Source organism: Camelina sativa, chromosome 14 (assembly GCF_000633955.1).
Source record: "Camelina sativa cultivar DH55 chromosome 14, Cs, whole genome shotgun sequence".
NCBI lineage: Eukaryota > Viridiplantae > Streptophyta > Magnoliopsida > Brassicales > Brassicaceae > Camelina > Camelina sativa.
This window is the reverse complement of record NC_025698.1, coordinates 8,827,151-8,853,618: the sequence shown is the minus strand read 5'-3', so window position 1 is coordinate 8,853,618 and position 26,468 is coordinate 8,827,151. Positions and strand designations below refer to the sequence as shown.

At 37.5% G+C, this 26,468-nt stretch overlaps 5 protein-coding genes and 1 non-coding gene across 9 annotated transcripts; 1 reads left to right on the top strand and 5 right to left on the bottom strand.

Moving 5' to 3' along the window:
• On the top strand, nt 1,925-6,231 carry LOC104740540. 2 transcript variants are annotated; one of them, XM_010461163.1, is made up of 14 exons: nt 1,925-2,341; nt 2,982-3,072; nt 3,185-3,269; nt 3,540-3,624; nt 3,764-3,833; nt 4,105-4,174; nt 4,319-4,364; nt 4,475-4,724; nt 4,804-5,009; nt 5,100-5,174; nt 5,269-5,338; nt 5,442-5,522; nt 5,622-5,701; nt 5,902-6,231. In XM_010461163.1, the coding sequence occupies exons 1-14, from the start codon at nt 2,226-2,228 to the stop codon at nt 5,978-5,980; spliced, it is 1,404 nt and encodes a 467-aa protein (XP_010459465.1). In that variant the 5' UTR covers nt 1,925-2,225; the 3' UTR covers nt 5,981-6,231. The 2 variants fall into 2 exon arrangements, with proteins under 2 accessions (XP_010459465.1, XP_010459466.1); XM_010461164.2 differs by having other exon boundaries at nt 1,974-2,341; nt 2,836-3,072.
• LOC104740539 (lipase member M-like) lies at nt 6,264-10,027 on the bottom strand. Of its 3 annotated transcripts, none has more exons than XM_010461161.2 (9): nt 9,543-10,027; nt 8,931-9,104; nt 8,422-8,830; nt 8,021-8,319; nt 7,846-7,914; nt 7,711-7,767; nt 7,592-7,644; nt 7,425-7,500; nt 6,264-7,340 (listed from the first exon to the last, which is right to left on the bottom strand). In XM_010461161.2, the coding sequence occupies exons 1-9, from the start codon at nt 9,581-9,583 to the stop codon at nt 6,407-6,409; spliced, it is 2,112 nt and encodes a 703-aa protein (XP_010459463.1). In that variant the 5' UTR covers nt 9,584-10,027; the 3' UTR covers nt 6,264-6,406. The 3 variants fall into 3 exon arrangements, with proteins under 3 accessions (XP_010459463.1, XP_010459464.1, XP_019091734.1); XM_010461162.2 differs by having other exon boundaries at nt 8,931-9,109; nt 9,543-10,025; XM_019236189.1 differs by lacking the exon at nt 9,543-10,027 and adding an exon at nt 9,247-9,367 and having other exon boundaries at nt 8,931-9,109.
• On the bottom strand, nt 17,125-21,297 carry LOC104740538 (actin-related protein 4). Its single transcript, XM_010461160.2, has 20 exons — nt 21,121-21,297; nt 20,929-21,020; nt 20,657-20,815; nt 20,507-20,580; nt 20,345-20,425; nt 20,193-20,253; nt 20,002-20,051; nt 19,794-19,848; nt 19,496-19,573; nt 19,366-19,419; nt 19,058-19,111; nt 18,924-18,984; nt 18,719-18,770; nt 18,327-18,393; nt 18,126-18,188; nt 17,980-18,042; nt 17,795-17,857; nt 17,640-17,704; nt 17,486-17,554; nt 17,125-17,388 (listed from the first exon to the last, which is right to left on the bottom strand). The coding sequence occupies exons 1-20, from the start codon at nt 21,131-21,133 to the stop codon at nt 17,343-17,345; spliced, it is 1,320 nt and encodes a 439-aa protein (XP_010459462.1). The 5' UTR covers nt 21,134-21,297; the 3' UTR covers nt 17,125-17,342.
• Nucleotides 21,474-23,587, bottom strand: LOC104740537 (peptidyl-tRNA hydrolase, chloroplastic). The gene is made up of 8 exons (XM_010461159.2): nt 23,117-23,587; nt 22,953-23,037; nt 22,607-22,674; nt 22,438-22,488; nt 22,278-22,351; nt 22,012-22,070; nt 21,846-21,922; nt 21,474-21,763 (listed from the first exon to the last, which is right to left on the bottom strand). The coding sequence occupies exons 1-8, from the start codon at nt 23,450-23,452 to the stop codon at nt 21,650-21,652; spliced, it is 864 nt and encodes a 287-aa protein (XP_010459461.1). The 5' UTR covers nt 23,453-23,587; the 3' UTR covers nt 21,474-21,649.
• TRNAD-GUC lies at nt 23,623-23,694 on the bottom strand. Its single transcript has one exon. It is a non-coding gene; the product is annotated as a tRNA-Asp (tRNA).
• Nucleotides 23,636-26,451, bottom strand: LOC104740536 (putative aluminum-activated malate transporter 3). The gene is made up of 7 exons (XM_010461156.2): nt 25,979-26,451; nt 25,588-25,817; nt 25,364-25,501; nt 24,994-25,263; nt 24,753-24,892; nt 24,488-24,634; nt 23,636-24,415 (listed from the first exon to the last, which is right to left on the bottom strand). Exons 1-7 carry the CDS (start codon nt 26,176-26,178, stop codon nt 23,780-23,782), a joined length of 1,761 nt encoding a protein of 586 aa, XP_010459458.1. The 5' UTR covers nt 26,179-26,451; the 3' UTR covers nt 23,636-23,779.

The following is a 26,468-nucleotide window of genomic DNA, read 5'->3' as shown; positions in this document are numbered from 1 at the left end:
TACAATTTTTGCATGCATCATTGTTGCAAAATTAAGGTATTTATTTAACTATTTTTTTAAAAAAACTCTGATTCATATGAAGAAAATTAAGAGTATCGGACAAAATGAAATGAGATGATGAAAACAATTTGTAAAAGAGAAGACAATCACTTGTCATCAAAACTCCAGCTATTCTTTCTGCTCTTCCATAATTTGATCATGAAGCCAGGCCGGACCTCCTAAAGCCAGATAAGACCTGAGTCGCCCATCACGTGTAACATTAGAAGCAATCTTTCTAGCCAAAACATTGGCTTTCCGTGAAGAGAGTTTAAAGGACACTCCCCCATCACTCGGACTACTCTAATGATCTTCTCCACCTCTGATCAGGACTTCGGCCATTTAACTAATTAGTATTGATAAAAAATAGAAAGAAGAAAAAAGAAAAAAGAGAAAAACAAACCCTAAAACTGATGGAAAACAATGGATTTTTTCCACTAGCTAGTTGGTTAAATAATAAATTATTGCGCAAATCCCTTTGTTACAAATTTTCAAATTTGCGTGCTATATGTCACTAGATCTTGTACTATACAAGAGATGCAGATTATGTACATTGTCACTAAAAAAACAAGGAAATATAAAACACACAAGATTCACTGCGAGTGTGTCCGTTGAAGATGTGTCAGTTTTCTGACAAAAAAAAATAAAAGAGGAAGAAGTTGTGTCAGAGACTCTGAGTAATATTGGAAACCAGTTTAATACTTTACTTTTAGAGCTCACCGTCGTCAACGCTCTATTGTTTGTTGTTGTTGTTACTTACTCGTGACTCTCCCTGCCAATTATGAAGGTTGTTGGACTAATTTATAAAATATCAAAGATTTGACACGCTTTAAGCGTTTCTTATTCTCAACAGTTTTTGTGACTTGGGTGAGATTCATTCACGTGAAAATTTTATTTACCCCACCATACACATATATATATATATATATATATATATATATATATATATATACAAAAAGAGGGGGACAACTACAAAATCTAATCAATTCGATAATGCCAATTTGTTTAAAAATATTTTCATCATCAGTCGCAATCATAATATATATATAAAAAAGTTTATAAAACAAATTGAGTGGTTTGTTATGTTTATGTGCCAATTTGGATAAGTCACGACTTGCCAAAGAAGAATGAGCGTGAGAGAGTGGGGGTCTTCCATTCTTTTTTTTAATAAGATTTCGAAAAAATGATATGGTTATTTGTATATTCATTCAAAATACAGAATAAAAGCACGTAAATTAAAAAATATTTATTTTTAAAAAATTTCATCAATCAAAAACAGTATTATATAATATAAAATATTAAATTAATTTAAAAGTTGCATAAAACTTGAAAACATCATATATTACAAAATAAAAAAGTATCCTATAAAATATTTTATATTATTATGAAATAGAAAGAATAAACGTTTTGACTTTTACTTCGCCTATTAACATTATTAGAATGATATTTTATCACATAATAGTAAATATTAGTAATAGCGGTATTTAATTTTAAGTTTCAAGTCTTAATTTTTCATTTAAATCAGTAACTCTTAAAAAATACAGTGGAAACAAAACTTTTATCCTTAACACTTTTTATTAAGAAAAAAAGTTATCTTCTGAAGCCATTATCCCTAATTATTATGACATCAGAATCCATTAAAAAAAGAAAAAAAAAAAAAAGAAGATGAATGCGGTTACCTAACATGAGAGATTAAGGTATAGTTTCCGTAATTATCCGAGTGGTCTCCATTCTTTAATTAGTTAAGCGAAAGTGACATATATAAAAAAACACATTGAGAACGCGTTTGCGTTTAACACGAAATGGCGTGCAAGCAAAGCTAAAAAAAAAATAAATACTAATCTTTTTAGAGGAATCCAAAGGAAATGAGAGAGCAATAAAATAATGATTTTGTTTGTTTTTTTGCTTCCAGTTTTCCAAATAAATTTCATAAACTGAAAGAGAAATAGAAAAAAAAAGAAAAAAAAAAAGAGAAACAACAGGCAGGAAGGGGTCCATTAATAACATAAAAAACATTGCAGCATTTCTCCAATTAGTCGACTTTTCAGAGATTGATTGATTCTAAAAGAGAGAGTTTTGAGACTTTTGTTTTTCTTTTAATCATATATAGGGGTAATGGATTTGAAGGGAGTAGTATAATTCGTTGTTAGATAGATAGAGATAGAGAGAGAGAGAGAGAGATAAAGGGGATGAGTTGTAGAAGAGTGCTCAAGTCGATACAAGCCTTGGCGGCTCATAGTTTACTTTTTTCTTTCACGCTTTTATTGGTGCTTAAGCTTGATCACACCGTCTCTTGCTCATGGTGGTTAGTCTCTTCTTCTTCTTCTTCTCTCATTTCTCTGAAATTTGGGTGCATGACTCAGTTTTTTTCTTTCTTCTGATTGGTTCGATTTCGATTTTTCATTTTGAGGGTTGGTGAATCGTTTACCTGATTTGATCATTTGGGGATTTTGGATTTTGGGCAAAGGACCCTTTTTTTTTTGTTGACCCCCTTTGAATTTCGAAGCTAAAAGGTTGTCTCTTTCGTCATGGATGACTGTTTTTTTTTCTTTCTGTACAGAAGAAAGTAAAGTATCAATTTTTTTTTTTTTTTTTTTGGTGGGTTGAGACAGAGAATTGTGAAAGCAGCTCAGCCCCCTTTAACAAATCACTGATTCTTTCCTTGTTTCTATTTGCCGTACAAAACCCAATGACGTCAATACTCTATTCTGTATAATTTTTTATTGCAATTTTTGGATACTCATGTCATGTATACAACATTTTGTATCAAATACTGTTAAAAAGTTACATCCTTTACAGGTTTGCGTTCTACTAAATGACTTCAGAGTTTATTTTCAAGAGGAGGATTATGACAATTTTAATCATGTTATGGATTCAGCTTTTCTCTGACCTTATATTGGTTACAGACTTTGATTAACAAAATTGATGTTTTTGGTGTTATGTAGGATGGTGTTTTTCCCGCTGTGGGCTTTTCATGCAGTTGTTGCAAGGGGAAGATTCTCTCTTCCTGCTCCTGCTGTTCCACGTAACCGTCATGTATGTTCTTTTTATGTTCTTACCTCTTTTAGCAAAAATGTTACTCAAAGTCCTTCTTATGAGTTTTCCACGTAATTGTCCTGATTTGTACATGATCCCTTTTGGTACACAGTGGGCTCCATGCCATGCCGTTGTCGCTACACCGTTGCTTGTATCATTCGAATTACTCCTCTGTATATACCTCGAGAGTTCTTATGGTAAATTTCTTTCCTGTAACTTACTGATTTCTCACTTCAGGGGTTTGTTTGGGTGATAGTATTTGACTATTTGGCATTGGGATATCATTCTCAAAGTTTCGTCTTGCTACTACTGTTTGATTTGAGTTTTCGGATGATATGAATGTTTAAGTTGGAGGACATCAAAAACTAGTTTTTGTGTTACAATTTTCTTGATTCTGTATAAAGGATTTTTTTTTTTCATTTTCTTCCCATATCATCGGATTGTGATCTCTTCTATCTTAAATGCAGCTCATTGGCCACCAGCGGTGAGTCTGAAGATTGCATTCTTACCTTTATTGGCATTTGAGTTAACGGTACTGGTGGACAATTTGAGGTATTAAAACATTAACTGTTTGTAAAATTACTTTATTCTGTAACTTATCAAACAAACACAGTCGGTCTATGTGTCTGGTGAACACGTAATGTTACATCAAATAAATAAAGTTCCTAATTACTGCAAGCTGTATCTTCAGAATGTGTCGAGCATTGATGCCGGGCGACGATGACAACATAACTGATGACGCAATATGGGAGGCACTTCCTGTAAGTCCACACATGTGTTGCATAATTTATTTTTAGCCCTGAAGCTTGGTTCAGCTGTTTAAGTATTAGGAAAGATCAACCTGTCAACCATGAATGAAAATCCAGTTAACACAACTTAGGACTGAGAAAAGAGAACATTTTGACCAATTTCTGTAATTTTATAGTTTTCACAAACACAGGCTTGGGATTTTCTAATCTCTTGTTCATGGGCGGAGGAAGTTGGTCAGTACTCAATATAAACATTTAGATACTTTTTCCTTGTTGCCTGCAGCATTTCTGGGTTGCGATTTCCATGGTGTTCACGTTGGCTGCTACGTTCTTTACCCTCCTAAAGCTTTCGGGTAATACCTTCACTCTTGGATGCTTCTCTGACTAGCTGTATTACTGTATCTGTTTACCTGTTGAATCATATCTTTCACAGTTCATTTCGTTGATGGTATTATTGTGTTCTTATTCTACTTTCTTGTATTATTTTAAATACACAGGTGATGTAGTTGCTCTTGGCTGGTGGGACTTATTCATAAATTTTGGGTATGATGCCGTGGTCTTTCTTTGTTTAAGTCTTTAAGAAGCACTTGTCATTTTTACGGTTGTTGGAAATGATTATGTATGTAATAGATGTGAACATGTTGTGCATGCAGAATTGCCGAGTGCTTTGCTTTTCTTATTTGCACAAAATGGTCCAACCCAGTAATCCATAGAGGCTCACACGCCCGAGAGGCTGCGTCATCTTCCACCACTATCAGATATCTTGACTGGAACAGTGGCCTTGTGGTTGCTCCAGAAGAGGATATGCACCAAGATAGATTGTGCGGTTTGCAAGATATTGGTGGTCATATATTAAAATTTCCCCTTATTGTATTTCAAGTTCTCCTTTGCATGTATCTAGAGGTATAAACCACATCTCTCTCTTACTTATTATATTGTCTTTGGACAATACTGAAAAAAAGCAAACGGTTTAAACTTTCAGGGGACTCCTGAAAGAGCTAAGGATATATCTATTCCACTACTGTTTTCTCCACTATTCCTGTTGCAAGGCCTCGGTGTTCTTTTTGCTGCATCGAAACTCATAGAAAAGATCATCCTCTTACTGCGAGGGGAAGCTGGTCCAGGATTGTATTTTAGATTTGCATCAAATGCCCATGATTGCTTAGGATTCTTACACCATGGTTCCAGGTGATAAACACGTTTGTCTGTTTTTCCTAAAAGGTTTTGATTCACAAAATTTAATACTAACAGAAATCAGTAATGCTCTCACCCGCTCAGGCTATTAGGGTGGTGGTCGATTGACGAAGGAAGCCGGGAGGAACAAGCCCGACTGTACTTTGATCGAGAATCTGGGTTAGTTAGTATATCCCAACCTTCTATATGGTCGAAGAACAAAAAATTTAATGGGATCTGCTGAAGATTTCATTATAATATATGCTTGGTGCAGGTACAATACTTTCAGTGGTCATCCGCCTGAGATAGTCCAGAAAATGCCAAAGGAAGATCTTGCTGAAGAGGTGACTTTACTTCTCTTTCTTGCATTTTCCTTTTTCAACTCAGTGCTCTGTTATTAGAATTACTTAACTGTTGTTGGCATTCAATCCAATTTGATATCTTTAGGTGTGGAGACTTCAAGCAGCTCTTGGTGAACAAACCGAGATCACAAAATTCAGCCAACAGGAATATGAAAGACTGCAAAATGTATATGCATTATTAGTAATGAGGTTTTTTTTAACTCCTCTCTATCTATTTTACTTTTCCCTTTGGCTTAATCCTGTGTCCATGTGTCTTTTACTCCAGGAAAAAGTGCTGTGTAGGGTTTGCTTTGAAAAAGAAATCAGTTTGGTACTGCTTCCATGTAGACACCGCGTTCTCTGCAGGTAACTACTTAAATCATAGTATGAAAGTGTAGGCATTGGTTATTCAATTCGTCTGCAAGCAACTACCATATAAAGAAACTAGGAATCTATGAGGTCATATCTGTGTACTTAGTAGGCTACATGTATGAAATGCATATCTGGCCATAACTGACTCAATGTCATTGTTCACAATTTTTGTCTCTCTGCCAATTTTGTTGCAGACTCTGTGCAGACAAGTGTACAACGTGTCCAATATGTCGTATAGACATTGAGAAACGACTATCTGTATACGACGTTTGACTTTGTCTAACTTTGGCCCATGTTCGAGAGTAGGATTTGAGGTTGATGCTCCAGACAGACATTCCATTTTACCCAAACTGTTCCCAAAACTTCTGATGTTTTTGCTGAATCTTTTTTGTCTGAATCAGCATTAAGTATAAAGAAAAGTATAGATGTATACATATATGTATTTTTCTGAGGAAACCTCATAAAGTCTCTTACATACTTTAGCTGTAACATACAAAGTTTGTATATCAATCGTCTCTTTTTCATTTGTGTATTTAATTCTACTTTTCGTGGAAAGTGACACTGGCATAAATATATAAAAAAGACCATATCCATATATATACACTGTTCGTCTGTTCTAAGCCGACCTCTCATGAACAACATTACAAATAAGACACCAGAAACTCTATAAAAACCTAATTTCGTAGTTAACAGATGAGGTCAACCTGTTTCCATTTTCTTCTTCAGCTTCATCCCTTTCTTATGAACCGTCTGAGTCTGTGTCGGCTCCACGAGCAGCAACCGTGACATCACATAGGCCAAAAGCTCTTCACGATGGGAGAAGGTGAAGTCCAAATGAGCATACTCAAACTCATTGTATGAAACATCAACCCCTGAATCTCTCATCACTATGTAATGTTTCCTAACCATTGAAGGTCTAATCACTTTATCTTTCTTTCCGGCTACTAAATCCACAGGCACATCAATCAATCCGTAAAACTCCCCAAGATCAAGTGGCTCGGGAGACCCGTAGACCTCCATATTAGCTGAACTGCTGCCGTAATCAAACATCTTAAACTTACCGCTATGTTTAATCTGAGCAAGATGCTGAGCCACACAGAAGGATATAGCCGGCATATCATTCATGTTATAGTGAGGTAAACCCATGACTCCGACCCAATTCGAGCTATCTCCACCAACCACATAACTCATCAATGTCTGGACCAATCCACCAACAGCAGGATAGTTATGGAAATCTCGAGCTAACTTGTTGAGAAGCATCCGGAAAAACTTAGTGGGGATGTAGAAAGCGGGAACAATCCGTTTTAGTACAGGAGCCAAGAAAAGGAATGTGTACTCCATGAACGTGAAACACACGTTGGAGTCGTCATGGAATCCAGCAGGCGAAAGCAGGATCAGTCTCGAGAATCTGTGTGGTTTCTCTTCGATTCTACGGGTGATTACATACATCAGAACCGCTGCGCCGCCTAAACTGTGTGATACAACACAGAGCTTATACGGTTGCTCCTCTTTTACTACCTCTTCAATAGTAGGCTGATAGAGTTTCAGTTCTGAAGTTTTGATATCGTGGATCTTCTCTATCATAGCTGGGATATCTTCAGTTGCATGCTCATTGATGGAGTAACGCCAGAAACTGCATGATTTGAGGATCCATCAATGAAGAACTATACAAAATATCAAATCCATAAAGAAACAGCTTATTCTATACTCTACTTACTCTTTTGAGGATATGTTTTTGTTCACATGATCTCTTGAAACTAAACCGCGAAAGTTCCCTAGGAAAACATCGTAGCCTGGCAAGAAAAACAGAATAAAGTTATAAAACATATGGTAAGTTTACATGCATAAAGCGACTTGAGAAATAAGGAACTTTTTGGCGCGGACCTTGATCATAAGCAGCAAATGCCGGAGATCCAACAACACCATTTGATACCCATCTGAAAGATAAAGGTACAGATGAGAAACCTGACAAGTCAACAAAGAAAGAGACTATGCAAACTCACCCCATTGAAGAATCCATTACACCATGCTGCAAATAAACAGCTTTCCTTGCATCTCGTCTGGAAAATACATGAGAGGAAATTAATGAATACACAACAAGAGAACTAACTGAAACTGAACCAGAATAGACCCTATACCTTGGTATCCTTTCCAAGAGAAGACCATATCCATCTGAAGTAACAACTCGAATAGCTTCATACGGATACCTATCAAGTTTATAAGAGAAGTTGAATCAAAGGGTAAATAGTTGAGTAACAGCATAAGTATAAATCAAATGATGCACGACGCATCTTCTACACATTTTCCCCTTACCCAAGCTCTGTTATAACATCTTGACAAGTCCGAGTATCTGTATTGTATAAGCTCGTTGTGGTTGTGGTTGTGGTTCTTTCTGTAGGAGATGAATCGTTATCTCCTAGAATGGCAGTCTGCACGACTTCATCATCCGAAACATCGCCATAGTCTCCTTTAGAGCTGTGACTGTGATTGGAGGAAGAGAACCATGATAAAACTATTCCAAACGTTTCTGATGGAGAAAGAAGAAGATGTGCCGCCTTGTGAAAAAAATCAAATATTGTTTCTATAAAGATCTCGATACCAAGCTGAAGATCCTGAAAAAAGAGAGAACATAGGAGTGTGTGAGAAAATTTTCAAGAATGCGAATAAGTAAAGTCTTTAATACAGTCTATGAGATTATGTTCATCAACACAAACCTCAATGACTCCGCGTCTTCTATCAGTAGTTCGGTTAGGGACATCATGCTCTTTCCCTGGGATAGCTTTGCTAAAGTAAGGTCTAGAAGAATGTCCATACCTCCCTGGGCTCATAGGCAACATTCTTGAATTACGTCTACCAAAGAGACGTATAAGATACAACGGTACCCATAGAAGGATCCGGGCAGGTAGTAAAACCCACCAGACTATGAAAGTTATCCACTCTGTCCAATGGCTTTCGTAATTTGCAGGAAGACTAGCCCAAGAGCGGAGTGAGGTTTGAGACGACGGTGATGGAGGCGTGGACATGCCACCACTGTCGTCTTCTTCAGCAGAGGAATACTCCAAGCTTGAAGTATCAGAATCCACAGAGAGCTCGTGAATGAAGTGGTTGAAAGAAGAAACTCCACTGCAACCGCAGAGAAATCAGAAGAGAGAGTAGAATTAAGCATTACATGCCAGTATACAAGGGCAGGCAAAAGAGAAGTGTTAGAGAGAGATATATATACTTATGCATCCAGCGTGGTAAACGAGGTCCACGTAAAGTAGGCCTAAGCTCCCATCCATGAAGACCTTCAAGAATATTGGACTTTCCAGGCAAAAGTGTCAAGAGAAGTGCAGAAACTCCATTAATGCATCTTGCAAAGTTGTTCAAAGACTCATAAGTCAAAGTTTTCACCGACCTGCACTAAAAGGAAAAACAAAAATCATAGTAAGCTTAAGGAATTTTTAGGCAATATAAGCATCATAACACCACCAAGTTTCAAAGTAAAAATACTATTCATAGATACAAAGAGAAAAATTATCACAGGACTTATAAGATACCTTTTGTTCTGTTCGAATAAATAACAGCAAAATCAGAATACTTCGAAAATGAATCCCCCAAAATCTCAAGAATAACAAAAACCAGAGGTTCAACATTTGGCATCTTCCATATCCAAAATCAAATATACAGACCTTAACTAAGGAAACACACAAATACATATCTAAATTTATAGAGAGAGAGAGAGAGAAACTAAAGCATGCAACAAAAGCCAAATCAAAATCACTAAACGTGGACTGCTGATGACACTAATATAATAAATAAAGCTCGAATGGAACAGAGAGAGAGAGGGACTCACTCTTTTGTAACGGCAAGAGCATTATCGACGATCCTCTGCATGATTTTTGTTTTTGGGTCTCTCAAATATAAAATTTTCAAATTACCCAGAAGAAGAAAACAAAAGAACAAATTTCTGGAAATGAATAATTCAAAATCGAAATCCCAGGAAAACTCAAAAAGGCGTAATCGAGGATTGGAAAAGAAAAAAAAAAGCGTTTTTTTTTGTTGTTGTTGTTGAATGTGAGAGAGAGAGTGTGTTGTGGGAGATTGAAACCCAATAAATGAGGGAGGGGGGGGGAGAACGACGGACGGCGAGTCTTGCCGTCCAAAAGAGAGAAGGTCGGCAGACGTTATTCAGAGAGAGAGACGAGAGAAAGGGTGACACGTGGGTAAATATAAGTGGATGAGGTAGAATGTGTCATCTATTGGATTTTGCATGCGGATATGGGAGACATGACACGTAAGTCTGTTGTGGCGTAGAAGTTACCTTCCTTTTTTGGCTTTTTCTTTCTTTCTTTCTTTCTTTCTTTCTTTCCTTCTTACCAATGTCGATTACATATCTTGTGGTTCAAAATTCAAATGTTTAGAGTTATGTCTTAGATATTTTCAAGGGAAGACCGGAATTTTGCAATTTCGATGTCATTACTCCTTAGCATTTTGAAAGACACGATAAAGCTGCTTATTAGATTCGGTTTTTCTTTCTTAAAAAGGTTCATTTATTTTATTTCGTTGATTATATATTTTTTTCCCCCGAGTAAGTAGTATGTGGACGGTCCTGATTGTCCGAAATCTTCCACGTGGTTTCCATTCTCTCTTTTTTATTCGCTCCAGTAGAGATAACTTTTTGTTTTTTTTTTAAAAATATTTATTACCACCTCACTTCTCCACGACAGTGATTATTAAAATATTTAAAATAGTTTCTGTGTCATTTTTCTTAACGTTGAAGACTTGAATTACAGGATTACATTTACAGACTTTATCTATGTTCTACTTTCAGTTATTTATTTTTTATTTTTTACACAAGGGAAAGATTTTATTAAAACCCAAGAAAAGTGATCTCAGGTTATTACAACGCAAGTACAAGATACAACAGAAGGTAAAACTACTACTGAAAATTAAAACCACCTGAAACATTGGGTTAAACCATAAGATACTCCAAAAAATTACAGGAGTTGGGATGACTTTAACGTTGAACCCATAAAAGGCTAAAGCAGCCGAATGTAGTCATGGTCATCCAACAGCAAACTGCTTAAGTAATTGCTAAACCCAAGGCCATCATGCCTACTCTAAGTAAGATCAGGGCCGTGCCTATCGATTAGAAAAAAGGTATTTGCCTCGGGCCCCAAAGTATATAATTTTTTTGTGTGTTTTTTTACTCATAATTATAGAAATATGGTGTATCATTATGGTTTTGGGAGTTTTTTAATTTCCTAAACAACTCATGTATGATTTCTTTGAATATATTTATTTATAAAAATATACAAAAATGAAAACAAAATCTTAAATTGTGAAATATCAAGTAAGGTCGTAAAATAGAAGGAAGAAAAGATTAAGAGAAGTTGGTAAAATAGTTTATTGAAATAGAAAGTAAAGCTTTTTAGATTTTTTATTTTGTTTCTGAAAAATTTCTATAGCTTTGAATTTTTGATATTTATTTTATTATAATTTTGAATTTTAATATTTATTTATTTTCATAAAATATATTAAAATAACTTCTAATGTTAAACTCGCGTTAAGCTCCGACAAACCTGGGCACTGCACTGAGTAAGATCTATTCACACCAAAAAGTTAATCTTGACAGAGTTGAGTTGAGTGATCAAAGTGGGTGAGATGGATGATGATTTGGGGGAAGATCCTTATCTTGGTTCGGTAAACTGGTTCTTTTCTTCAAAGGGAGTTCTTGTTGTGGATTAGCCTCCAGTCTTCTCTTTGAACATTCTCCTGCTTCCAACTTAGTTGGCATCTTGGGAGAAGATTCACACGCTAGGTTAGATCCTATAGACTCGTCTTTCCCAGAAAGATCAAAATGAGGGAAAGTAAGGACCTGATCGCTGATTGGGAAGTGGAATCGGATTTTCCTGAAGCATAACAGGTACTTGAGCAGCGGGACTTAATTGTTGAGAGATAGGAGCAGAATCTGAATCCTCGCTATCATGTCTTCGTTGATGAACCTAATTATCTTGGTTACGAAAAGGATTAGGATTCATAGGTTCAAAGGGGCATCTCGATGTAGGGTGCATGATCCTGCAACAGTTAGTACAGATTTTTTCCATCTTTTCGTACTGGAATCCAAGCATGGCTCGATCCCCCGATTGAAACCGCGCCCTTCTGAAAAATCTAAACCGGTCAGTTATGGAAACCCTGATTTTTACTCTGATGAATGAAACTTGTTTGGTAACAGAGTCTTCAAAGTCCATCTGCACTATTTCCCCTAAGGATCTCGCGATCCTTCTGATAGCTTTGACAGAAACAAAGGATAGAGGCAACCCCCTGATTTGAACCCAAAGATCTAACGAGGTTAAGAAATACAATCTTGGTAAGTCATCCCAACGTTGCAAGGCTGCAAACCAGTGATTGAAGCTCCATGGTTCACGACGTAGCACTGATTGCAGATCACTTTTTGACTGAAACCTGAATTGGATAAAACGATCATCAAGAACTCTGCCATGGACCGAAGATGCTAGTCCCCAGATAGTAGGAAGGTTTGCCGCCACCTCAAATAAGTTTTGATCCATTGGATTGAGTGGCCTGGCAATCAAACTTAACATGTTGCTTGCTACAACATCTTCATAGTCTGAGCTTGGGATTAAGAGTTCTGGATCATCTCTTCCTAGTGGTAAGTTTTGTATCTCGTCCCACAGGTATTTCTCCATTGGGTATCTCCAGAGAGGAAACTTTGAGGTTTAAGCTTAAGATGTTGAAAAGGGTTATTTATATGAGGAGGTGAGGTTAAGAAAGAGAAAGGAAGGCAAAAATCTTTTATTTACTGCAAATTTATCCGATCAAGGAAGAAAATATCACTGCAGTAGAAACAAAAAGATTGAAAGGAGCGAGATAAGATGAAAGGAGGATAAGGTAAAAAACAAGAGAAAGTCAACTTGTTGAGATAGGAGCTGAGAAGGGACAAAAAAACGTCTATCACACCTCTTCCCAGATATTTCAACTGTGGAGCTAAGGCAAACCTTCGAACCAAGACAAACCTATATATTATTCTGTTTTTCCAGAAGGAAAAGACTGTTAAGCCATTTTGGAAATCCCACAACTACGTAAGATTGGAAAAAACCTTTTTGAAGCACACTCTGAGCAATACGGTTCGCTCCTTGATTAGAATATGAACTTGCAATCTCCATTTTCCATTCATTTATGAAACAGAGTTTTCTTCTAAACTCAGAAGCATAAAACTGAAAGGAAGGCCATTCTTGAGGATAGGTGACTACATTAATCATGTCAAATGCTTCAGAAGAGAAGATCACCTGATTTATCTTATGAGAATGCATGCTCTCAATTGCCCACATAATACTCTGATATTTAGCTTCGAGCATGCTTGTAATATTTGAGAATGAGCGTCGACTATGTAGTCTAACCTGGCAATTCCAATCGCGTAGAACCCAGGAAAATCCCCCATTGTTAGTATTTTTACACCAAGCCATTCCAATGTTGCATTTCAGCCAATATTTAGGAGGACTGATCCAGTCTATTGGAGCTTTCCCTCTATCGAAGACTTTAGAACTAGCCTGATCATTTGCTAATCCTTGAGCGTTAACCCATAACATTGCTTCCTCTCGTATTTTAAGGACCAAAACCATTATATCATTGGATTTTCCTTCAAAGAAGAAATCATTCCTATGTTTCCAGAGGTACCAAAGTATCCAGGAAAAACTCCTTCTAATGTAATGAGGGATTTGCTGATTCTTAACAAAAGAGAGTAGATAAGAGATATTAGCAAATTCAGAATCCATGTCAAACCCATCTGCAAGACTTGGGAATTCCGACAGAGCCCAAACTTGTCTAGCAATGGTACAAGAGAAAAGAACATGGTTAATAGATTCTTTTTCCTGTCCACAAAATTGGCATCTCAAGTCTGTTTTTACTCCTCTACTTTCCGGTCTTTATGCTACCGCGAGTGCTCCACTTAAAGCTCTCCAAATGAAGTTTTTTATTTTTGGAGAGGTGTGTAGTAACCACACCTGGGTCTTTAGTTCATTAATAGAGGGTCTCATTTCCGCTTCAGAAATCAGTGTTGGTTTATTCAGATGACTTGCTAGAGTATACCCTGTTTTGACTGAGTAATCTCCACTCTTAGTATGTATCCAATTCCAAAAGTCTGAGTTTGATGTCACTGGTTTGTGCTCTAAGATAATATCCACATCTCTGGGATAAAATAAAGTCTCTAAAGTAGAGGCATTCCAATTCAGCGTGTAAGAGTTGATTAGATGAGCTACCTTCAGGTCAATATTTATGAAGATATTTTTCATTAAAGGAAGTCGTCTTCTCCCTTCATTTAAGAGCCACATATCAGACCAAACCATCATATCCTGTCCATTACCAATCATTCGTTGAAGTCCTTGCAGCAGAAGGTCTCGGCCATGAAGAACACTTCGCCAAATATAAGATGAACGGTTTCCTTTTCCTGCTTTTAAGATCTCAGAATTCTCAAAATATCTACTTTTCATAACCCTAGCAAACAAGCAATTTGGGTTTTGTAATATCCGCCAAGCTTGCTTAGCTAATAATGCCTGATTAAAAGCCTGCAGGTCTTTGAAGTTGAGTCCACCTTGAGATTTCTCCAAGCATAGCTTATTCCAGCTTATCCAGTGCATTTTTTTTTCTTATGTTCCATTGAGTTCCACCAAAAAGTAGACATTGCAGAAGTCAGTTTTTGACAAGTTGTAATGGGAAGCTTAAAACAGGTCATTGCATAGACAGGAAGAGCCAATGCAACTGCTTTCAAAAGTATTTACTTGCCTCCGAGAGATAGGTTACGTTCAAACCATCCTGAGAGCTTTGATTTCAATCTATCGAATACATAGTCGAGCATGTCTACCTTTGATCCACTAAAACATTCCGGTAGACCTAGATAAGATCCTGCACCTCCTTCCTTGTGAATACCCGTTAAAGTCTGGATAGAGAGTCGAGTTTGCTGATCGACTTTAGAGCCAAAAGTTATCGATGATTTGTTGACATTAATCCTTTGTCCAGACATGTCACCATATGAGCGTAAGATAATTTGAAGATTGTGAACTTGGGAAAGAGAAGCTTTACAACTAAAAAGACTATCATCAGCGAAGAGAATGTGGTGAATAGATGGCCCAGAATTAGAGAATTGAATGCCTTGAATTGATCCAGCCGTTGTCGCTCTGTTCATCAAGTGGGTGAGACCTTCGGTACACAGAACGAAAAAGGAAAAGGGAAATAGGGTCACCCTGCCTCAACCCCCGCTGAGGAGATATCATACCATATGATTGATCATTTAACAAAACAGAGTAGGTAACTGTAGAAACACAAAACATTATCCACTTGACCCATTTATGATGGAACCTTAACGCCAATAACAATTTCTGCAGATAATTCCATTCTAGTCTATCAAAGGCTTTAGACATGTCAGATTTGATTGCTAAATACTCAGAAGAAATTAAAGGATGTGTTCTCAGGACATGAACCATTTCATGAGCAATTGATATGTTATCAGAAATCAAACGCTTGGAGACGAAGGCTGACTGAGTCGGGGAGACCAATCCTGATAGAAGGGGTTGTAACCTTGAAGCTATAATCTTTGATATAATCTTATAAAGAACTGAACATAAGCTAATTGGTCTAAGGTCCGACATTAGAGTGGGGTTCCTAACTTTAGGAATGAGACACAGCTGGGTGTAATTCCATTCAGATGGAAAGGAACCAGAGTTAAAAAAAATTCTGAACTTCCTCTGTAACCTGGGGACCTATGATGTCCCAATATTTTTGATAGAACAGGCCAGTCATTCCGTCAGCTCCCAGAGCTTTAGTAGGATTGATTGAGAATACTGCCTTTTTGATCTCTCCAGCAGTCACTTTACTGATTAAAAAATCATTCATCTGAGCTGAAACTTTCGGCTGAAAGTCATGGAACAACCAATCAAAATTTCCTAGATCAGATGATTGAAAAAGATCCTTGAAATAGTTGATAGCAACCTCTCCTTTAGAAGCCTCTGATTTTTTAATGTTGCCATTGCCATCCATCAACGCATGAATTATGTTTCTTGATCTATTTGCTTGAACAGAAGCATGTAAAAACTTCGTGTTACAGTCTCCTTCCTGTAACCATTGTTCCCTACTCTGTTGGCTCCAATAAGTCTCTTCTTCTTGGTGAGCTAAGAGCAATTGTTTCTTAAGTCCATGGACATGGCATAGGGAAGGAAAAGAAGAAGATTGTTCTATTTCTAAGGCTATTTGAATCTGATTGATCTTATCCAAAGAGTTGACTTGGTTCTCTTTTTTCCATTTACTTAGAGCTTTCCTACAGCTACGGATCCCATCCGACACTGAAGAAGGAGAAAAAGAGTAATTGGTGAACCATGCTGAGCAAATTGCTTCTCGGACTAGAGGTTTATTTAAAATTTTTTTATCAAATCTGAAATTCCCTCTGTAAGGATTGTTTGAGGAGACAAACTTGAGAAGAACTGGTCTATGATCTGAACCTCTTTTTTCTAAGAATTTCTGATTAGAAGCTGGAAATAAATGAAACCACTTTTTATTTCCAAAACATCTATCTAATTTGCTTTGGATCCACAAGTCATTTCTCCTACCTCCCCCCCCATATGAAGCTATTACCATAAGAAGGTAATTCAGTCATGTCACAGGTTCTAAGCATGTCTGCAAAGGGTAAAAAGGATGCTTCACTTTGCCGTGGTCCTCCTAATTTCTCTCCATTGTGTAAAATTTCATTAAAGTCGCCTATCATATACTAACTTTTTTTTCAATTTATTCCAATCCTCATTAGCTTTTCCCAGACTATTGATCTAGAGGTAAACAAAGGGTCTCCATATACATACGAGACAAAAAAATCTAGAGAATCAAACTTAACGTGAAGGTGTAGAAGATTTTTATCCACAGAAACTAAAGTGATATCAACACTGCTTTTCCAAAGTAAAGCTAAACCTCCATTCTTACCTATAGGATTAATAGTAAACATCCTATCATACCATAGTCATTCCTATATATTTATCAACACATTACTATTATTCATAGTCTCTATTATAAACAAAATCTCTATTACGTATTTCCCTGAAATGTTCTGCTTTCAGTTTCAGTTGACGATATTTGTCCCAAAAAAAAAAAAAAAAAAATATTTGCTATGTTTTAACCGACTTTGAAGTTTGAATATGTTTTAACACTCCAGATCTGGTCAAAGGTATTATTGCTATTTGTAACTTTGATTGAATTTGAAATTAAAAAAGTTTATGTATTTCTCTAACCTTTTTAATATAACTTCCGCTCCTTACTATATTAAAAATATAAATGTCCAACACTTACTATTTTCATAAAGTACATCATTTCAAGCCAAGATTCGTTTAGATTTTTTTTTTTTTTTTTTGTAACAGTTGAATCACATTTTCCAGACAATATAAAGTAAATTATTTGAAACAAATTCTTGACAAAAACCATAATCCGACTGAAGTTAATTTTATAAATAGCACTAAATGCTTGTTAATGTCTAAACTCACTCCAAAGGCACAGGCAAGTACTAATGCTCAAAAGACCAACGAACGACACACAATGAAAATAACACATTAGTTTCCCACGTTTCGGCTTCTCTCAGGCTCCACAGAAATCTGAAGCTGCTTTAAGGGCATTTTCTCTGAATGTAGGACGCTCCATGTTCCTCGTACCTACCATTTACACCAAGAAGCTTGAGTGTCAAGAGAGAAGCAAAATCTAGTTTCTTTGCGAGTCTCATCAGAGGAATAACAGAACAAAAAGACTTACTCAGAATTGGAGAACCACATCTGTTGAAATGAGCCTAGTGATGCCAATATACTCCCTCCTATCCATACACTGCACATACATAATAACATGTGTGTTCATCCAAGCAATAGTTGGGCTCTCATTAGAGGAAGAAATGAAGAGTATATATCCAAACCTGAATCTTCTTTCTGTTGTGTTACCACTTGCCAACACTTTAACTCGAGCCGAGTGGGGAGACTCCTGAAATGAAGATAAGAGGCCAATAAATGATTTTCGCCACATAAAAACTGGGAAATCTTAGAAAACAGGAAAAGAGTGAGGACACAATACTTCGACCAAGTCCTTCTCGAGACGTTCTTTTAACTGTTGCATTGATGATGTGCCACCAGCAAGCTGACATAATGCGAGAAGAAGGTTTGAAATATCAACCACTTCCAAAAAAACTAAAGGGATTGTTGATACAAAGTTTTACAAAATTCAACTAGGATTAAGAGTTGACTTCAATTGTTACTTACCAGTATGCTACTGTACAACTCTCTCCGGATATCTACATCACATTTGTTGATGCTCTCCATGACCTGTACAAGTTAATATAATGGACAGTGAAGTTACTCAAGTTAAGAGACAAAAGTTTCGCAGTGGCTAAAGATGATGCATATACCATGTGTGGTAGACCACGAACGGAAGGAATCATGTCTGCATACTTCTCCATTCCAGGAATCGTCTGCAAAGCCCAATAAACACGGAAAGTCACTTCACAAAAATATTTGACAAAATAATTCGGGTCTCAAAACAACGTCACGAGGAGAAACAAAATGTCTGTAGAATCTTCCGTCGAATTTATCGTCCTTAAATGGTGTACCTGAACTATGGACGGGTTGAACATCACATCAGGAACTTTGAACCTATCAGCACCAATCTCGAGCGTCCTGCAGTAGACATGGTTAATGAGATACTGAGAAAGACTAAAAAGTAAAATGGTTCAGTTTCCTCTTCAACAAAGCTAGCGTTTTCTTGATCTACTTAATTTCTCAATGATCACATTATATTCCATACAGGTTTCCAAAAGCAATGTTTGACTCTTCTAAACTTTTATGCCATTGGCTTTAACGACTTAGATCCAGCTTAAAAAAGGTTCACAATAGTGGTTTATTTGTCTAGGAAACTACCACAAATCTTATACATGGAAAAAAGAAGTAATATGACTATTTGAGGCACAAAAAAACCGCAATAGACATATAAACTGGAGCTTACTGGCCATCGGGAAGCTCGTATGATGTAGTTGGGATGTTTGAATAAGATTTGTCTGCAGACAAATGCATCAATCAGAAAAAATAAGGCTACATGATCAATGACATTGAAAGATAAGACGTATCTAACAGTCAACTCTCAAAGCACCCCAAACTTTGAAGAAAATCAAATTTATCAAAGAAGTGAACAACAAAAGAACATAAGATACCGTCATAGGGAGTATCAGGAACTCGACATATAGAATCTTTGATATCACCCACTATCATCCTCTGTTGAGAAAAAAATCATCAAGTTATGAAACAATAAAAAATTTGAAAGGAGGTGTCATTATTAATTACAGACCTGGCAGAAGAGTTTGTAGCTTTCTGTGGTGTCAGGAATATCTACATCTTCAACCTGCAAGGAATCGAAGAGAGGAAATAAGAGACTATTACATTCCAACGATCAGAAAAAATCTCTAAGCAATTTGCTACTGTCAACTATCCTAATTGAAATGAGACAAATCCTACAATTTCTGTCTCATTGCCCAGGATAAACATCACATCTTCTATGTCAAGAACGCAAAACCAATTTTCGAAAGCCTCAAATAGTATTCTCCAACTCAATCACTAAATAATACTCAAATAGTATTCACTGATTTACATATGCACCTGGAATTCCCCTGCTCGTATTTCCTTTCTCTTGAAAGAATATCTAGGTTTTATCTGCAGGAAAAAGGACCAGCAACTCAGGTAAACTGGCTCAAATGATAACGAACAGTGCAAAAATTGTTTAACTTACTTTGATTCCTTTACTCTCCAAACTTTTCAGTAGGCAGTCAGTGAGAAATTCCCCTCCAAGTGGAGATGATACAACAGCCTGCGAATAAAAGCATGGTCAACAATCAGTGGGTAAAAATCTACATCAATGCAGTATAGGTAAAATTGGTCAAAATTCACATGGATGAGAATTTATAGCAGCTACAGATGGCACTAAGGAAACGAGAGATGGGATAACATTCTCATGCAGTAGAAAATCCCAAACCAAAGAAACAGCATCAGAAAACCCAAAATTCCAACAAAATTGAGAAATATAATACCTTTTGAAGAACATAACCATCATGCACCGGTGAAATAGTAGTGGATCCTCCACCGCTGGAACACAATAAAGTCTCATCAGTTCTTCCAAAAATAATCACATAAAACACAAACAAGGTAGACTTCCACAGCATATAGGACAGAAGTGGAACATTAGTAGCTTCTACATACTAGAGAAACTTCTAATAATTGAAGTACAAAGAATCGTACCAGTCAACAACCAAAGAAGTAGCGCGCCCAGTAGCAAAAGACGTGAGAACCTAGCACCAAAAAAAAAGCCAAAGTCGTGTAGATAGTTATACATCTGATTACACAAAAGCTGGCTGGAGATCAACACTACAGTAATCGCCATGTAATAATCTATATCAAAAGAATGATAAACCAAGGTAGAAGGAAGATACAGGATTCTTAGCCATAAACAATGCAGGAACTTTGTATTTCTCAAACATTAGCTCTGCCGCCCTGTCAAGCATATGATTTGAGAAAATCAGCAACACACTCCAAGATAACGCAATTTAGAAAGAAATGATATTTCAAAGCAGTTAAATCGTACTTCTCTCTCTGCTGTTGGCTGTTTAGAGGAGGCTCAGCTAGCAGCATGGGATGCTCCTTGGGATCAATCATCAGACAACTCCTTAAAAAGAGAAACCTTTTTTTTAGAGATGATGAAATCAAACACCAATTTAAGACAAAGTATAATGCTTTACACAGATACCTGAAAGCATGTTCCCATATATTGTCCACCAAATCCCAATCAGACACAATGCCATCTTTAATGGGTGACAATACCTGGTGAGATAAAATGCAGTCTATAATTTTATAAACTTCAAACCTTAATCAACGAGAAAAGCTAACAGAGCTACACCTCCATATGGTCTCGGCGGTAACTCAAGGCTTGAGAACCTACATAGAGCTTGCGTTTTCCCTTTTCTTTTTCAGACTCGGTCTTTGAATCCTCGGAATTGGCCTTTGTAGAATCAACATCCATATCCATTGCTTCTACCCCATCTACTGCCCCAATAACCTTATGAACACATCCGTACAAACAAACAAAAAAAAGAAAACCCTAAGAGTCTGAAGAAACAAAGGGCATGAAGCTCATAGTGACATCAAATGCTAGCTAAAATCAAGACTTACGGAAGGGAAAACGGCTTTGGGAGCATCTTCTCCGGCGTAACCAGCCTTGCAAGTGTGCGAACCCAAGTCAACCACAATAGCTGACACTTCATCTGTGAAACCCATAAAATCAAATGTTAAACGAGAGCAACTCAAAAATGTCTCAAAAAGATGAACGACAAAGCAATTCTAGGGTTTAAAAGAGAAACCCACCTCCGCCGTACATGGCTGCAGCTAACGAGAAGGGTGGGGAGAGGTTCTCTCTTCTCTGACTGAGCTCGTCGTCGTCGGAGGGTTTAAACACGGGACGGGTTTCACAGTTAATCTCGGATCCAGTTGAGTCGGGTCGCTTTTTATTTTACTGAGTTCGACTTGTGGGGACCTCGTATCCTCCTCTCATTGCAATTGGGTTTAAATGATCCAATAAACCAAACCAACCACACATTTTCTAAACCGAACCAACTTTTTTAGATAAAACGCAATTTGACTTATTTATTGCCTATGCTTACTTAACATGTATTTCAGTAAAACAAAAATACTGTACTGAGAAGATTCCATATCTTTCGAGTTGCATAAGCTTTTATTAAAATCAAGAGCAATTATGATAAATGAATAATCTGGTTTTCTTCTAATATACAATTTGCTCAAAAAGGATTCAACAATATGTATGGAACGAAAGTGTATATTAATAATGAATCGACTCTGCAGTTGTTGTATGTAATGAATGTAAACAATGTCTTTTTTAGCTAAGTTGCTCCATAGATTTTTGAGTGTTGACAAAAGTTGCACTTTTGTTGATCCCCTCGAGCAAAAGAATCCTTATTGCTTCTATCCCGGTTTGAAATGTATAATCCAGCTGCAAAACCAGACACACACAATCAGGTCTTTATATTTCTGAAGTATTGAAATTATGTTGGCATTTATCTTTTTCTTCTTACCTCTCCCTGTTCTTGTCTACTGAACTGGCGAAGAACAAAGTTGGCTGTATCCATCTTCCCTGGAGGCCGTCCGATCCCTAAAACGAAGCACACACATCGGTTTCAATGAACATAACCAGAAAAATAGGGAATAAGTATGTTGAAGTGGAGAAAATGATAAATTTACCTATTCTTAGACGAGGAAAATCACGGCTACCTTTGAGGCGATCTATAATGCTTCTCATCCTGCAAGTAAAAGACCATAACAATTTCATCATGTTTTCATGAAAAGTACTTCTATGATTTGATTATGAAAACATTTACAGCTATCCCTCCACAAAATCTTAGTTCCACACCACATTGCTTTGTTAAGTCAAAACTAGAAAGAATACTTAAAACACTAGTGAAAGCATTCTTAAACAGGTAAGATAAAGCATGGAAAAACATGTGTACCCATTGTGCCCTCCGTGACCACCTTTTGGCAATAAACGTAGTTTACCAAAGGGCAAATCTAAATCATCGTATATCTGAAGAATACACAGAAAGTTCTTTAAGGCGGCATACCACAAGAATTTGGAGAGTGAGAGAGAGAGATAAGAGTTTAGTAGTATACCACAAGGACTTGCTTTAGCGGGATCTTGTAAAAGGAAACAATTTGTCCAACCTTCAAAACCAATCCAGCAATCATAAACAGAAAGTATCAAAATTACAAGTCTTCTTCATAGGTAGGGAAATTTGTTGACAAAAATAAACCAAAGTTGTTTTCCGATGAGCTCACTTACAGACTCACCACTTAGGTTCATGAAAGTTTGAGGTTTAGCTAGCATAATTGGTATATTACCAATAACACCTATGATAGAAAAAGGTTAAAACAATTCAGAGACAAGAAGGCTTTATAAATCAATTACTCTGTATCTAATAAAACTAAACCAGGCAGCTTTACAGACTAGTTATGTACATCAAATAAGATTATGAAACAGGCTGAATTCTCCAAAAACAGTTACCCAATGTCATCAAACACTAGTGACGTATAAAATTGAAATGAAAGTTTCACACTTTTGAGACAAAAAAAACCATTAAAAAGATGAAAAATTTACAATGGAGAAGATAAGAGAATGAATAGCGAACCTTTCCCAAACAAGGCCTTGAAGTTAACGGTGTTCATAGATATCCCTTCAGCATCAGCCAAAGCATCAACCATCTCAAAACCAACCTGCAATTCATGATCACGATATGAGACACGAAAAGGAAAACGCAAAGTGAGAAAGCAAGAGAAGAGGAGCAAGAGATACGTTATGGCGAGTGCCCTGGTACTTCTTCCCGGGATTACCCAAACCCACAACGAGCCATGGCAGCTGTGGTGGCGGAGGCTTTGGCTTCGAAGAAGGTAAAGCTTGAAGCAACTCTGATTCCGGTTGGGAGGACAATGACTGTGAAGATGATAACAAAGACTGGGACATCAAGCCTCCAACACCTCTTATTCCTCTCGCTAGCTTCCGACAAGGAGCTGTTCTCGAGTAAGGTAATGCCGGAGACAAAAACGTCGCCGGCGATCGAAAGAATTGTGCGCAACAGCCGTAAGGGTAGCTGAGATTTGCGATTCTAGCGGGAAAAGCTGCAGCTTTCATCTTTCCTTCTGGGATTTAGGGTTTATAGTTTATCCCCAAATTGGATTCTGTCGGTGTCGTCGACCAAACAAAAAAATTAAAGAAGCGAAAAGCTAAGTGAAGGGACTAGAATTTAAAAGACCCCAAAGTTAAGGGACCCAAAACAAAAATATAACAAGAAAAAATAAAATCGCCGTTGCCGGGGATCGAACCCGGGTCACCCGCGTGACAGGCGGGAATACTTACCACTATACTACAACGACATCGTTGTCAATTAATAACAATTCAACATTAAGTTATTTAATTAACAAAATACAAAGGTTACACAGTCCGATGGTTTCGTCGTCTTCACTCAGTAACAGCTTCGTTGAAATTAGCTTTCACACTCAGCTCATCGTACGCATTCACGAGATTGTCAAGCCTCGCGACGAATTCGATCAGTAGCGAAGCGAACGTAGCTAGAGACAAATTACTCGCGCTCTCGTACATCATCGACGCCTCTTCCATTGGTGGCTGTAACATACTTCCCTGCATTATAGAGATCCGGCTAGGCCACGACGCCTGTGTTTGTATCACCGTCCTTGATTGCTGGTGAGGATACATCGTCGCCGAATTCAAGTTCTTAGCTGTAGTAACAGCATCCCAATTCGGAGGTGGACGAAGCGTGGCTTCACTCTGGGATTTATGAGCCAAGATCCGGGTTAGATCCCCGTCGAGATTCGAGATTTTGTGTTCGTCACTCGAACCTTCTCTATCCCGATTCCCGATTTCCCAGTTCTTGGCGTTCACGAGAAGGTACGATTTCTTGTCGATTTTGTTCTGTAGTTCTTCGGCTGCTAGGTGAACCTCGTGGAGTATGTCTATTATTGGGTTTAGTTTCTCCATCTTTTTTAGTTTTTCCCCAATGTATCTGAGTACTTTTGCTCCTTCTATGCCTACTCTTTGAAGCTCATTGCGAAACTCTTGTCTTCTATCCTCTGCAGCCTGTGTAATTACAATACATCATACATACTCTTTTTTGAGAAATTTGAATATTGGAAGAAGCTAGTAGTGTACCTGAATCTCTGAGAGAATGCAGCCATGTAATGCCATGACCATGAAAGCACAATGCCTCAATGCACCACCTACTTTCACATACATTGCCCATGGATATCTAAAGGATTTGTATGGACCGTGTGGTGGCTCCCATGATGCAAAACCCATCTTCACAATCACACCAACAACAAGAACAACAAAAAGATGTGAGAATCTGAAGTAAGTTGGTCTAATTAATAGATTTGATACTGTTCCTTAAGTGTTGGATGAGTGAAATGAATCCTACCAGAGTGTCTTCTTGGCTTGTAGATTGAACAGCTGATCTGTAACCACTGTACACTGGGTCTTCTGTGACAGCTGCATAGACTAGAATCCTAGATGGGATCGTATCATATGCTACGCAATCAAGATATGCGTTTATGCAACCTGCACAAAGAAGCATTTTCTATGGATTGGATTTGACAGGAAACAGACTAAGGCTTTCCAACCGGAAACTCAAATTCAGGGAGAGTGTTTATATAATAAACCTTCCAAAGAAGTCGCTACATTCACAAAGTTCTTAGCAACCAAGTTATGGAGATCTTCTCCAGCCCATATGGGATAGATGCAAGTATTCACAACGAGGCCAATACAGGCACCAAGAGCTATCAGAAGGAACCTTGAAACAGCAGTATCCATGAATTCCCCTGTTTTGTATCCTGACACTATTACATAGCAATAGGTCAGCAAGAACACCCGGAATCCGTACTCATATGCCTTCAACGTTGGATACAGCTTTGCATAAGTCGCAAAAAAGGCTGATACAAGAGCAGGCACACAGTGTTGTCAGAAATCAGAATGGGATTCAAGGTGGAAGCTTTAATTTAAACCACACATGATCTTATTTTATATATATACCTACTACAAAGATGCTGGAAGCATTAAAAACCTCTGCCCAATTTCCTGTCTTCTCAGATATCCAAGCCATGCCAAGCGCCAATCCTCCTGCAGATAATGTTCCTAGTCCCCGGTTGCATCCTTTGCTAAAGGTGGCTCCTACACAAAGAAGAGAAGATCACGTCAGAATATTAGATTATTTAGAATATTCAAGTTTGATGTGTTAAGTGGTCTGTTGCATTTACCTATACTGAACTCGAAGATAACAACTACTGTGAGAATTGCCCAGAGATAGTGGCTGCTGAGCTCTAATCCTGGGATCTTAAAGAATATGAGGATAGAGGTAAGTGTCAGAGCCAAACCCATCTTCGCCGAGAATATGATCTTCCTCGGGTCAGATGTTCCCATCGTCCATGCTGTAACAAAAACATCCTGTGATTTCTTCACAAGCGCAGTGATCTTGTCGGAGAAGTACCTGCAAACATCACCCATAACATTTCAAGACTAACCATTTGAGATTGTTGTTAGACGATTGAGACTGGATTATAAGAGGCATCAGATACGATAAAAGGGCTTCAAAAAGTTCGGTCAACAGAAGGTTCTGGAGAGCAGGAGAGATTGTATGTAATGTATAACCTGTATGAGCAGCAACGAACAGAAGTACTGTCTTCGTTGGGGATCCCGTCTTCGTTGACATAGGAATAGCCTCTGGTATGTTGTGGGATAAGCCTATCTTTTATGCTTTGTCTAAACGAACCATCGAACATACTACCTCGCCTGAAAGATCCATCGAACATGCTACCCCGCCTGAAAGATTCCAGCTTTGGTGCCGCCATTTCCGGTTCTTAATTCTGATGATCCCAGAAGTTTGAGAGATGGGAAGACTAGGGGAAGATTTTATTTCCTGTGCATTGTGGTTTATGATTTCTATCAAAAGCACGATGGTGTCATGAATCATGAATTGATATAACCCAGATTCCAAAAGTTGTAAAAAAGTTCGGATTTTGTGAAGAAATGGTATGCATATCTTGTATGATTGCTATGCACGTCTTAGAACACGTTTTCGTGTCTAAATACAGATTGTTTAATCCACACATTCTCAATAATATTTCTTATAATAAAGAAA